At 41.2% G+C, this 14,362-nt stretch overlaps 1 protein-coding gene across 2 annotated transcripts; it reads left to right on the top strand.

The window, feature by feature from the left end:
- Positions 1-3,384: 3,384 nt before the first annotated feature.
- LOC135610555 (protein TOPLESS-RELATED PROTEIN 2-like) lies at positions 3,385-14,301 on the top strand. 2 transcript variants are annotated; one of them, XM_065105210.1, is made up of 25 exons: positions 3,385-4,299; positions 4,383-4,562; positions 4,657-4,761; positions 4,852-5,010; positions 5,443-5,623; positions 5,708-5,834; positions 5,921-6,030; positions 6,116-6,254; positions 6,352-6,461; positions 6,586-6,655; positions 6,797-6,870; positions 6,934-7,029; positions 7,118-7,213; positions 7,325-7,452; positions 7,710-7,944; positions 8,031-8,204; positions 8,873-8,980; positions 9,050-9,199; positions 10,832-10,942; positions 11,016-11,195; positions 11,303-11,431; positions 11,907-12,002; positions 12,222-12,407; positions 12,862-13,034; positions 13,853-14,301. In XM_065105210.1, exons 1-25 carry the CDS (start codon positions 4,220-4,222, stop codon positions 14,073-14,075), a joined length of 3,420 nt encoding a protein of 1,139 aa, XP_064961282.1. In that variant the 5' UTR covers positions 3,385-4,219; the 3' UTR covers positions 14,076-14,301. The 2 variants fall into 2 exon arrangements, with proteins under 2 accessions (XP_064961282.1, XP_064961281.1); XM_065105209.1 differs by having other exon boundaries at positions 4,648-4,761.
- Positions 14,302-14,362: the final 61 nt, after the last annotated feature.

The following is a 14,362-nucleotide window of genomic DNA, read 5'->3' as shown; positions in this document are numbered from 1 at the left end:
TGTTTGTGTTCTTGGAAACAATATGGTGGAGCAGTTGAGTGTTCAATAAATGGAGTGGTTGGAGATTGTACCAACTCCACATTTGGAAATCAGAAGGAAGATGAGTTTACTGATCATTTCTTCAGATAATTTTAGATCAGACTGGCTCAGTTCATCAGTCTGAATTGCCTTTAGCTGATCAATCTCACTCTGCTTTGGAGTTGGAATCGAGTCTGATTTGGTTATAACTCCACCAACTCGGCTGGCATCAATTCGGAACAATCAACATTCTCTGTGATGGTCCAAATATCCAAAACATTTTCCAACAATCAACTTATTAATGGTTTCTACACTACAAAAGGGGAGACTCTCTCTCTCTCTCTCTCTCTCTCTCTCTCTCTCTAAACCAATGACGGACCACATGTCAGATAAATCGCAGGCAGACTACATTATTTCCCTTATCCTGCTCAACCTACTGATCACGACAGTGACGCGAAGGAGAAGATCCCATCCCTGTCACTGTGAGCGAGCCTGTGGCTACTCCTGCCATGTACTGAGCTGGGGGACTTGGTCTCAAAACAGTGACTTCTCTGTGTTAGTACTGTGAGAATCAGATGGGACAAAGTGCTGTCAGCATCAGTTTGCTGGCCTGCTGGCCATTGCATCCTTTTGAGCCCAACACACCAACCTGCATGCCGAAAGGGCGAAGGAGGATGAGAAACGAGAGGGGGGTTCGGAGTCACAGTAGCATCATTTCGGAAGCCTGTTTTAGAAACTTGTCATGTCTTCATCATCCTCTGTTGACCAAACTTGAGGAAAACATGACATCTCGGTTTGCACCAAAATGGACATGGTAATATAAATGTTCTTCTCCTTGTAATTGCATGCGTGCATTTATAGGATGAATGGTGGAGAAAACTCTTCAAGCTTTGTCAAAAGAATCTCTTATTCTTCTTCGTATAATCTTTAGATGTATTCTAAATAAAAATATGAAAAATCAAGGATTCATATCTTTCGTATCCTCGTAGGTTCCTTTTAGAATTTACATGTTTCGAAAGGATAAAATCGTATGGATATATCCATCATCACCAAAAGTGAATAATTCCTCACGAATTTACAGAGTCACATAAATAATTCTTTGATGTTTTTCGAAACATTACAAGTATTTTCAAGAATATTATGATCGACACACCTTTTCCTTTTGTTCTCTTCCGGTCCTCTCACGACGAGGTCCAACCATGGAGCACAGAAGCCGTTCCCTGTGGGGACACAACACACCGTCCCCATCGAAGCTTACCACCATCCGATCACGAGAGACCACGTCTTCTCCATCCCTGAGTGTTCCCATTCCGATAAACACCAAGAGCAAGAGGACGGCCCCCTCTGAGACCACAACGAGAAAAGGTGGTCTCGTTTGGAAGCAGCCATGATCAGGACCTCAAAGGCCCGACTCCATGCTCAGAGACGAGATATCATGCACCGACGAGCTGCAGATGGAGCTCTCGCCGTTCATCGCCCTGCTGTATCGAGCATGCATGCACCATGGCCGTCCTCCTCCCTAGCTCTTCCCTCCCCCATCGATCCTCGGTTCCCGTTGCGACAGGAGAAGACGTACGTTCTCAGAATTAATCCTTGGATGCATCTCGAACGCCAATCTCAAGGAATAGAGGTGATCACAGGTTACGTACTCTTCACTCCAACCACCCTCTTTCTCCTCCTCTTTATCCGTCACCTTCACTTTTCTCTTACACTGTTATTGTAGGCCATGCATGCAGCTCATGTAACCATGAGTGGAAACAAGCAGCAAGGCATGCAGGTCCATGCACTGCTCCCTTGTTCTGATGTGTGATCGGCTGTCATCTCAGGGACGTCAAATGTGCCATGGGCAGACTTGTTCCTGCTCGGCGCCGGTACAACCCTGCCCTGCTCATCCACACATTTCCTTCCTCTGTGCATCGTAAGGGGCCATGCTCTCAGGCTTTGGCCACCTTCCAACTGAAAGTGACATGACCCAGAAAACAACACACAGACGTGAGGTACCCATCTCATAAAACAGATCCCATGCCATCTTCGTGTGCTGATCAATGTGTATGTACAGAGGAAGATTATTACCTGATAAAAGAGCTTTAGGCACCATCAACTGAGTTCTCTGTAATCATGTTGATGTACCACAGTATGTTTCCTGTAGTCAACACATCATGGGGGCACATCGCAGCAGACCAAAAGTAGGAATAGAAATTCCACCGCAGGAGGAGGGCCCCGCGGGCATCGTGAGATCGCTGCCGTCCACATCTCCTCCCAGCTACCGGTCTCGCGGTCAACAGCGCGACGCATCCATCACTGAAAGCCACGCGAGATGGAGCCAAATCTCGTCTCGCGCGAGTCGCGGTGTCAAGAAGACTTCGATTCCAGGGGCAGATTCGTCATTCCGTCGGTCCCCTCATGAGTACTTTATTCCCACAATGCCCCCTTCCCCTAGCTAAATGACCATCGTGTCCTGCCCTTGGAATTCCCCGTTCCGAAACGTACGTACTTACTTCCTCCAGGCTTAATGAGGAACTGTAGTCCAATGACGTGACCCTACTTAATGAAGCACTCATACTTTAATGCTGTAAACTCCCACACAGCAGATTCGATTAGATCTCCATTTGCAGTGGACTCAGGTTCTGCTGTCTCCAGGACAGCACGGGGCAGCTGTTGATTGGTGCATGCGTCATGTGGCATTAAAGCGTGAGGCCATCGGTGAAAACGTGTACGGATCTCAGTGGTTGAACTAGGTGTTGCCTGAACCGGCATATGCACGTATCTAGCTTACTTAGAAGATTAGAGACGGCCGGAGTCATCATCGGGGAGTGATAAGTCGTCCTGCTTATCCGTAAGTGTTTCGCGCAACACACGACGAGATGGTGATAAGCCGATTACCTGATGACGTCGGTGCTAACGGGCATAACATCTCTGCTAAACTCACCCTCTTTGTGTCTCTGTTACGGGTCCAATACCAGCGAGATGGGGTACATTTATGGAAAACACAAGTGTTCTTATCGTTCTGCCAAAACCCGCGAAGGTCGAAAAGAAATCCAAAAGCGGGGCGATTTAATCGGGTACGAGGATGGTTGACGTGGTGGGTCCTCTCTCTTCTGGAAGCGTGAATTGACCGAAATATCCTTAAAAATGTGGGGCCGTAAAGGGAAGATGCTTCGTCCTTAAGTTCAGGCTGACGGTTTTACCCCTGCGGTCAAGCGAGAGCGACCCGGAGTTGAAATCCCGCAAAAGCCCCTGACTCGGCCGTACTATTGCCGACGAGCCGACGTGGCTTTGGGGGTGGTAGAGAGGTAATTTCAAGCGGAGTTCGAGTAGGGCTATAAAAGGCGTGAGAGGAGGGAGAGAGAAGCGAAGGCCGCGGGTGGTAAGGAGAGGAGAAGAGTCGAGAGAGAAAGAAGCGGGAGTGGGGAAGAGAAAGCGCACCCTTCAAAACCCTAGAAGTTTATGCGGAGGCGTCGATCCTCTCGGGTCCGATCGGTGCTTCTTCCTCTGTTCTGGAGGAATCGAGCTCCCGATCGAGGGTTCTTTCGTTTGGTTTCGTGAAGGGAGCGTCTTTCTTGGTTCAGATCGGCTCCGGATCGCTGACGCGAGCTTTTCCTCCTTTTTGACGGCGATCTGGTGCCTTTTCCCGGCGGATTCTTGGCTTGTGTTTTGGGAGACGGTGCTTATTTATGGTCGTTTCGGCGAGAAGGTCGCGGTTTTTGTACTCCGAGACTAGGGAACCACGTGGCGCAGTCGCTGTTGTTAGTGCTTGTTTTCTAAGTTGGGGCTTTCCGGTTCATGCTTCAGCAGGCCTTTAGGGTTCTTTTGCGGGAAGGTCGTGATTTTTGTGCTCCTGGACTTACGAAGCACGTGGCGGAGGCTCTGTGGTTGGTGTTTGTTTTGTAGAAGGGTTTTCCGATTCTGAGTTCGTTTTTAAGGTGGAAAGCTGTGGTTTTTATCCTCTTCAGAGTATTTTGACTGATATTTAAAAGTGTTTGGCCTCTGTTTGTACTTCGGAGAACATGCGGCAGAGTCTTCGATCACTTTCTATAGCAAAGGAGATGGGAACAGAGGAGGTAGAAGCTTAGGGGAAGGATCTTTGGACGCCTCAAGTTTTGTGAGTCTGTTGTTTGGAAGATCCTTAGTTGGTTCTGCTTTCTCTCCCCTTTTTCGATTCGAAATCTTTGCGCTGGAGTGCTCGACGATTCCTGGGTCAATGTCTTCATTAAGCAGGGAACTGGTTTTCCTGATACTGCAATTCCTAGATGAGGAGAAATTCAAGGATGCTGTTCATAAGTAAGGCTTCTTCTTGTAGGCTACATCATTTAAAGCTCTTAAACTTCCTTTGCCTTTTAATTAAGCAACTGGTTGAATTGTAGGTTGGAACAGGAGTCGGGTTTTTACTTCAACATGAAACATTTTGAGGATCTGATTCAGGCGGGGGAATGGGATGAAGTTGAGAGATATCTTGGTGGTTTCACCAAAGTGGAAGACAATCGCTACTCCATGAAAATCTTCTTTGAGATTAGAAAACAGAAGTACCTCGAAGCACTTGACAGGTAGAATTATTTCATTCTTTTGTCTTGGACGTGGATTTTCCAATTTAACTGGTCCCTTTTTGAATGGTGTTTCATGTATTTTCAGACATGATAGGGCGAAAGCAGTTGAGATACTTGTAAAGGATCTAAAAGTTTTTGCTTCTTTCAATGAGGAGCTCTTCAAGGAGATCACTGTTTTGCTCACTCTGGAGAATTTTAGGTAATTAGTTTTAAATCTAAAGAGCTACTGGTTATGCCTCCTATCGGCTGGAGTAGTGAATTATCTTTCTTCACTTTCAAATTAATACAGGCAGAATGAGCAGCTTTCCAAGTACGGGGATACAAAATCGGCACGGAGTATAATGCTTATGGAGCTTAAGAAACTTATTGAAGCTAATCCTTTGTTTCGTGATAAGTTAACATTTCCACCATTTAAAGCTTCTCGTTTACGAACACTAATCAACCAAAGGTACAGAGTCCCTTTTTTCTGAATTAAATGATTGCTCTATTTTTTTTAGTGGATGAGAATAATTCCAATAATACCTAGTAGCTGGGTGAACTAACTTACCGTTTCATAGTTGGTTTACATATGTAGCTTGTGTGGCTAGTTTTCTATCAGTTGGCCAAGAGAAGTGACTCGAATTTGTAGTACTCTTCTATTATTGGGATACATGACTTTAGTTCTTGAGTTGCTATAATTTTGAAGGCCATTAACAATGTACATGAAAACACACTTGATGACAGCCGCCACATTGTTAAGTAGAAGGCTTTAATCTTTTTTTTTTTCTTTTGAAAGCGAACAATTGTTTTATGCAGTACTTTGTGTTTACTATATTTTGTATGTAGTCTGTGCTCAGCATTCAAGAGTCAAATATCTTACTGATTTATGGTCTTTGTTTAGTCTTAATTGGCAGCATCAGCTTTGCAAGAACCCACGCTCCAACCCTGACATTAAAACACTCTTTATTGATCACTCTTGTGCTGCTTCTGCTAATGGAGCACGAGCACCTCCACCAACTAATGGTCCGCTCGTTGGGCATATCCCTAAGACTGGGGCATTCCCTCCAATGGGCTCTCATGGTGTAAGTGGACTAGATTCACTTTTCATTGACTGCTCTCTTCTTTTGGCTGATTGTTGACTATTATTGTTGTATGCTTTGGTTCAGCCTTTCCAGCCAATTGTTTCTCCACCTCCAAGTGCCATTGCAGGGTGGATGACCAATGCAAGCCCGTCACTACCACATGCTGCTGTGGCACATGGCCCCCCAGGTCTGGTGCAGCCTCCAAATGCAGGTATATCTCTTTTAATTTAGTCTCCTATGAGCTTGGATAATGTTCATGACTTCTCTTCTTATTAACTCATGGTTATACTTCTGCAGTTGCTTTTCTAAATCACCCACGGCTTCCTACAAGTTCTCCTGGTATTGATTATCACACTGCAGAATCTGAACACCTGATGAAGAGAATCCGTATAGGCCAAGCAGATGAGGTACAAAGGAGACAATCTCAAAGATTATTGAACTAACAAAGCAGAATGTACTATTTGTCAAAAGTGAATGAAATTATTTTTCTAGGTGTCATTCTCTGGTGCAACTTATTCACGCAATGTTTATTCGCAAGATGACATACCCAAGACTGTGGTACGGACTCTTAATCAAGGTTCTAATGTAATGAGCTTGGATTTTCACCCGATGCATCATACCATTCTTCTAGGTAGCTGCTTGAAATATTCATGAGTGGAACCTTTGTATTTTGTTTATAATTTGTGTTTAAATTCATTTGCCTATATGCTCTTTGTTTTGCCTTCCAGTCGGGACAAATGTTGGTGATACTGGCATATGGGAAGTTGGATCTCGAGAAAGGGTCGCACACAAGACGTTCAAGGTGTGGGATATTGGAACTTGTTCTTTGTCTTTGCAGGTATTTCTCTAAACTGAAAATTAGACCTAGTTGCTTTGAGTCGGACTATAACAACATGGAATTTCTTGCGTGGTTCTCATGGAATAATTTAACACTTAAATAACTTCATTAAATCAACTTTCAGGCGGCACTTATGAAAGATGCTATCATATCCGTCAATCGCTGCTTATGGAGTCCTGATGGTTCTATTCTTGGTAGATGAAAGCAAAAAAAAAAACACTCTTTCGTATCATATTCCTATTAAATATGATCTGGTGTAGCCGCATATGAGTTTCCCACTTAATTTTATTGTCCTAACTAAAAAAAATCTCTTGTTAACTTGGTGATGCCTTTAGGTGTTGCATTTTCAAAGCATCTTGTTCAGACATACACTTTTAGTTTAAATGGAGAGTTGCGGCAACAGTCGGAGGTGAGTTATAAATTGTAACTTCTTTACAGCCATAACATGGTTTCTGACTGGTCATTGTTGCAGATTGATGCTCATGTAGGAGGGGTTAATGACATTGCCTTTTCCCATCCCTACAAGAGTCTGTCAATCATTACTTGTGGTGATGACAAGACAATTAAAGTGAGTCGTAAGGGATAGGATTCGACTTATCACAAGATTGTCGAAGAAGAAACATATGTTCTTACAACATTTATTGCATGACGGACAGGTATGGGATGTTGCAACACGACAGAGGCAGTATACGTTTGAGGGCCATGAAACCCCTGTATATTCTGTTTGTCCTCACTACAAAGAGTCTATCCAGGTTTGTATTCACCGCTGTTGTTAATGCTTCTGTTAAGTTGAAAATTCTTCAAAGGTTTATTTATCTATAAGCATCTCCTGACTTTCTTTTTTGTTGTTTCAATCTGTGAAGTTCATCTTCTCAACTGCGATTGATGGGAAAATCAAAGCATGGCTTTATGACTGCTTGGGATCTAGAGTTGACTATGATGCTCCTGGACGTTGGTGCACGACAATGGCATATAGTGCAGATGGAACAAGGTAAACAGTGTATCTCAGCCATATGTTTACTGGCCCATCAGATAGTGGGATACCGTATGCAATAATAAGACCCAACTAGTGCATGTTAGTCATTGTTAGTTTGTTACACCTTTTTGCATCTGTCCAGCGGTAATTAATATTCTGGTATGGATGCCATAATTCTGATTTTACTTTCTCTGAGATAAGTGTTGAACTTTATTCTCCACCTTAGCTCATTGTTAACAATTCCCATGTTTCATCTTCTGATGTGTTTGTAGGCTTTTTTCCTGTGGAACAAGTAAAGATGGTGATTCACATTTAGTTGAGTGGAATGAGACTGAAGGAGCAATTAAAAGGACATATTCTGGCTTTAGAAAACATTCATTAGGAGTTGTCCAGTTTGACACCACTAGGAACCGCTTGCTGGCTGCCGGAGATGAATTCATGATTAAGTTTTGGGATATGGATAATACTAATATACTGACTACTTCTGATGCAGATGGTGGACTTCCTGTGAGTATCCTATTCTCTATTACACTTGCCTTGAATTTGTTGCAAATTGTAATTTTTGGCTTACTATACTAATTTCTTCGTGGCAGGCAAGTCCTCGACTGAGATTTAATCGTGAGGGCTCATTACTTGCAGTTACGACAAGCGACAATGGAATCAAAATCTTGGCAAATGCTGATGGACAGCGGCTTGTAAGAATGCTTGAGAGCAGGGCATTTGAGGGTTCACGTGGCCCTTTTCAACTAACTAATGCAAATGTAAAGGTATTATTTTGTCTAACTACTTACATAAGGTAGTATTGCTGCATGAAATTGTGGCTTGGATGGTTCCAATCTGAAGAGAACAGGACATGGTGTTCAAATCTTGCTTGAAGGGTTACTAGGGTTTGGTGAACCCTTGTCATGAAAAGAAAAACAACAAGCTCCTTTTAAACATGAAGCGGGCCTCTTCGCCCTAGCCTTCTCTATAGCCTCTGTGGTGTAGAAACCCAACAAAGGGGGAAAAGAAAGACAACAAGCTCCTTTTAAACATGAAGTGGGCCTGTTTGTCCTGGCCCTCCTCTATATCTCTGGTGTGTTATCTACATGATACATAGATATACACTAGGTGCCTGTTGTGTACGCGATACCCACTCCACAAATCCATTAAAAAAGAATAGCATCAATATGTTTGAAGAGTCACTTATGTGCCACTCTCTTCACATGGTTTTGAATAAAAATCATCAATATGTTTGTAGAGAGATAATTATGGTGTTTAACATGTGATTTGTATCCAGATTGAATATAAGATAATTGTTTGACAAATTAAAAGCATGGAATCTTTTTATACATTTTCATGTAATAAAAAATGTTACTACATCATACAAACCCAAGATAAGTTCTGAAATCAATGACAATGAATCTATTTAACATTCTCTGCATTCTTCATGCAGGCCCCAGTTGTCAGTTCGCTAGGAGCAGTTTCTAATGTTTCTAGCCCTGTTGCGGCCACTCCTGAGCGTCCAGATCGAGTCTTACCTGCAGTGTCGATGACGAGCTTGGTGAGCTAACTTTTTACAGGTAGCATTTATTTAAACATAGAAGCTTGACATATTAGGCAAATATTTCAGGCTGTTATGGATAGTAATAGGGCTGCAGATGTTAAGCCAAGGATTTCAGAAGACACTGAGAAGATTAAGAGCTGGAAGTTAGCCGACGTTGTTGACTCTGCTCATATCAAAGCCTTGCATTTGCCTGATTCTGCCTCAACAAAGAGCAAGGTATTTCGCGTTCTAGCAAAGAATTTAACTCAACAATTCCTATTTCGTGTTCTAGCAAAGAATTTAACTCAACAATTCCTTATTTGGCCACACGAGGCATTTTCTTTAGGTGCTTCCAATGATATATAATTTTTTTTTATCCTTTGTGATAGTTGTTATTATGTATGATTCTTGTAATAATTAAGAACTAGAGGATGGAGATTAGGTTGAGAACACAGTCCTCAATCACTTCAAACTTGTAAGGAATATAAAATGTTTTCACAGTAGTCTTGCAATGTAAATAGATAAATTCCATGAATTATGTCTTCAGTGTTTACGATAAAAAAGGAGGGAAACTTGATATAAGCTTTGTTATTGCATGATATCAAGGATAAAACTTGGTGTAAAGAATTCTCCATTGTGTCAGCTTAACTTTTTGTTTGTTAGCCATATGTTTAACACCTTTCACTGTTTGTAGTTGCTAGTAAGGTAGTCCAAGTGTTCCAGTTTTTGTATTAAATTATCACATGGCTATAAATAATACTAATTTAATTATTGGAAGGGCCTTTTTTAGGGTATGACATACAGCTGAGGAAATATTTATGCATATACATAAACATAATGTCTCTGTATCCTGTACATATGCCCATATTGTTGTATGCAAGGTATGCAATATCGTACCGTACTGGTATTTCGAGGTTGGCTCGGTATGTTACGGTACCATGTATCGAGCGGTACATCAGGGGGTATAGAGCGGTACGTCAGGGCGTACCGAGCGGTACACCTAATTTAGGTGTAAAATCCTCTGAAAATACCTGAAAAAAAAAAAGTTGGGATAGGGTTTTTAAGTTAGAAATAAATATAGTAATAGCATAAGTTTAGCAAAATCAATGTAAATTAGGTAAGAATAGTATCACATATCTTTTTCGGGTTTTGAAGAATATCTTGTGCAAGGTTCGTATTTCAGTCCATTACAGATTGTCCTTATGTAAATATTGAAATATCTACAGAAAAATCATTTGAATAGAGGAGCACAAATGTGAGAAAAAAAAGAGTTTGTAGAGTTTAGGAGAGTATGAGAATGTAATGAAGTGTCCTTTTGTAGAGTTTAGGAGAGCACAAATGTGAGAAAAAAAGAGTTTATGATAGTTTAAGAGAGTATGAGAATGTAATGAAATGAAATAGGGGAGAAGAAGGGTTTAAATACTATAAGAAAGGGCTCCACCAGTCAATTTGATCGTTGGAGCACTGTAGCATTGTTACAATGTGGTAACGGTCGAAATCGATCATTACCGAGTTGTGCCGGGTGGTAACAATCGAAATTTCGATCGTTACCGCCCGATATTACCCCGTATTGTCCGATACGGGGCGCTTTTAAACGTTCCGCCCGGTAGCTTGCGGTCCGCATATCGGTATGCCGTCAGATCGGTACGTACCGCTCGTACCGGGCAGTACCATTCGAAATTGCATATCTTGGTTGTATGTCCTAGGATATACTAATTCAAAAGAAGTTGATGTTTCTTTTCTTTTTTTTTCATTTTTGTAATTTTGACTAGTATATGTGCTCATCAATCTTTAATGCCATAACGAAAAAAGAAAGAATTGCCTAATTCACCTACCAAGTTGTGTACACACACATACTTTGGCTTGCAGGTCATGCGGTTGTTATACACAAACTCTGGGCTATCGGTATTAGCTCTTGGTTCCAATGCCATACATAAGCTATGGAAATGGACTCGTAATGATCGAAATCCTTCTGGCAAGGTTAGCAAGTAACATTGGTGAGGCATTATGTTTTTACAGATAGCTAATTTCTGACTCTCTTTTGTTAGTTCAGTCAACTGCTTCTGTCGCACCTCAGTTGTGGCAACCATCAAACAGTATTTTTATGACTAATGAAACCAGTGACAACAATCCAGAAGAAGCAACTGCATGTATTGCTTTGTCAAAGAATGACTCTTATGTGATGTCTGCATCTGGTGGAAAGGTTTCGTTATTCAATATGATGACTTTTAAGGTACATCCCTATTCTGACTTATTTCAGCCATACTTTTGTTCCAAGAAAAATGCTTAAATATCAATTTTCCATTGTCCTGGTAAGCTAAACTGCAACAAGTCTTGCAGGTTATGACGACCTTCATGCCACCCCCACCTGCAGCCACCTTTTTGGCATTCCATCCTCAAGATAATAACATAATTGCAATTGGGATGGAAGATTCCACTATTCAGATATATAATGTCCGGGTTGATGAGGTTAGCAATCTCTTGCAGTACACACACGCAAGTGAAATTCTTCCCTTTTTGTGCTTCATGGCAATGAAATTCTTCATTTTGCTAGTGCATTTTGTGTTCCTATCGCTTGTCGAAAATCCAGTTTGATTTGATCTTTCAAATCCTTCCAATGTAGTCTTTTCTCTTTGTAGCTGGTACTTCGCTTTGTTTTCCTCTAGTATCCCCTAGTCCCTAGAATACTTGCAATACGAAGGCTATAAAAGGGTTTGGCATTATATGATTGGATTTGATCGCTTTTGGATGATGGATATATGCGACTTTAGTGGTAAGGGCTATTTTATGTGCAGAGTAATTACTTTTTTGGTAATGGATTTATTAGGAAAAACTAATTCAAAGGCTTCTTAATCATAATCGTCGATGTGTTTCAGTTATTTATCATATTTTTTGAAATGTCTCCAGGCTGTTTGTCCTTATTTTATGTCTTCCCTGCTTGCAGGTCAAAACGAAGCTGAAGGGTCACCAGAAAAAGATTACTGGTCTTGCATTTTCCCAGTCACTAAATGTTCTTGTATCTTCTGGAGCTGATGCTCAGGTGTGCAGATAAAAAGTATTACTGATTGATTAGCGTATTCTGAATGAAGCATAAGGTGGGCCTAGCCCAATTATCAAAACCAGACTATCATAATATTGAGAATTATAATGTTCCAATGTTGTTTTAGTTCCAATTAGATGTCTTCGATCTTTGATGAAATGCTAATTGTTCAGCTCCAGTATCTTGTCAAGGTTATCTTCTAATGAGATGAAATTGCAGCTTTGTGTTTGGAGCATAGATGGATGGGAGAAGAAGAAGTCACGATTTATCCAAGTGCCTGCTGGCCATGCATCCCCATTAGTTGGGGATACCAAAGTCCAGTTTCACAATGATCAGGCACATCTCTTGGTTGTCCATCAAAGCCAAATAACGATCTATGATAGTAAACTTGAGTGTTTGTGTTCGGTTAGTTCCTCCTCTCTGATAATTGCAATTATACATATTCGAAAGGATGTATCAAGTTGAAAAGCATTCTCATAATTCAGTTTCTAGGCTTGTTTGTGGTTTATGTTTGTGTGTTAGTTGATGATTTATCTTGCCTAAATAAGAACAAAAAGCAATCATGCAAAGTTTGAACACAGGAAGAGGAAGTGAAGTTGGCTACTTTTTTGTTAAGCTTCGCTATCACTCTCAGTTTATTGTGTATCCAAAGTTTTGTATCCCTGTGTTGGAGGAAATTAGTCATGTGACTGCTTATATCAGGCATAGTTTACTTTGTTTTCTTGATATTTCAGGTCATGTTACTCATTTGACATGTTTCCTTCAGAGGCTGAATGATGATCTATCTTCTCATGAAATTATTGTACTTTCTTTTGAATTTCTCTTTTAGTTCATCTAATGTTCTTATCGACTGATGCAGTGGTCTCCTAGAGATGCTCTCCCGGCACCAATTTCAAGTGCAATATACTCTTGCGATGGTGTGCTGGTATATTCTGCATTTTGTGATGGTGCTATTGCGGTTTTTGAAGCGGATAGCCTGAGGCTCCGTTGCCGGATTGCACCCTCTGCCTACATATCTCCACCCGTTTCTAGGTATTCTTATTTTGATTAAATTTTCTCTCCTTACCTGGTAAGCAAACAAAAAAACAGTTAATAAATAGTGGGAAGACATTTTACTTGCCTGATTCTTATATTTGATTGCCATTGCCATTGGAAGCACAGAACAAATGATTAGGTCAGGTGATCGCTACATGTTTTCAGGCTCCCTTGCACTTTATCCATGTTTATTTTTTCTGGTGGAAAATTCAGTGGGGCCTGGTTAGTCGAATTTGGGTGCTGTCAATTGGCCTGTATTTATCATTTGATCAAGATTGTCACACTTGGATATGATCAAAATAACAAATGGGTCAAGTCTACGGCTCCAACTCTGATCTTTTGGGTCAGGTTGAACCCCTAATAAACTTAATCTCAGGTTAAGATCTCCCTAATCCTAACAGTATCCAGTCTAAACACTGTTTGTAAATTGGTCTTTCAATGCCTATACAATAAGGAGCGACTAATGATGGGGCCAGTTGTTTAATATTTGTCTCCAATTGCTGAATTGTATTGTATTGGAAGGGGTTTCATGTAGTAACTTATTACTCAACCCTAAAGAACATCTTTATATGCATCTGTTTTTACTTTTTCTTTTATTCTTGCTCATAGTATAGAGTTATGAGGAATCTATGGCAGTTAACTTTATACCAGTAAACATTTAGCATCAGTTTCATGCTGTAAAAGCTCAAAATCATTATAGTTGCTGACATTTTATTCTGTAAATTCCTTAAATTTCTTTCCCAACAAAAAAGCTCAAATGACTATGTTCAATCTAATCTGATGGATGCTTCATCTCTTTCTGCTTCCTTGTCCAGCCCCCCTGGTGCTGCCTATCCTATGGTGATTGCTGCTCACCCATCGGAGCCCAATCAGATCGCGCTGGGGATGAGTGACGGTGCCGTCCATGTGGTGGAGCCACCTGATGCCGATCCGAACTGGGGGTCAGCACCTCCCCAGGACAACAATGGAGCTCTGCCAACCATCTCCCCCAATCCTGCTTTAAACAGTAATCAGGTATCAGAACCCCCTTCTAGGTGACTCAACCTTTGGCTTAGTATCATATTTGTATGTGCCCAAAGGGCTTATAAGGAAAATGGAACATTACATTCCATACCAACCAGCCTTTAGTAGCAGCTTATCTCTCCTTTCTGTTTCTGCTAACCTACTGTCTCTTTTGTAAAGCTTCTCACTCACACTCTTTCTTGGTACTTGGAAATATTTAGATGACTACTATGGATCTCTTCTTTGTAACGCTTCTCACTCACACTCTTTCTTGGTACTTGGAAATTTTTAGATGACTGCTATGGATCATCTCTTCTTTGTAA

This window comes from Musa acuminata, chromosome BXJ2-4, assembly GCF_036884655.1.
Source record: "Musa acuminata AAA Group cultivar baxijiao chromosome BXJ2-4, Cavendish_Baxijiao_AAA, whole genome shotgun sequence".
NCBI lineage: Eukaryota > Viridiplantae > Streptophyta > Magnoliopsida > Zingiberales > Musaceae > Musa > Musa acuminata.
The sequence above is the reverse complement of the archived record's forward strand: the minus strand, read 5'-3'. Positions and strand labels throughout refer to the sequence as shown.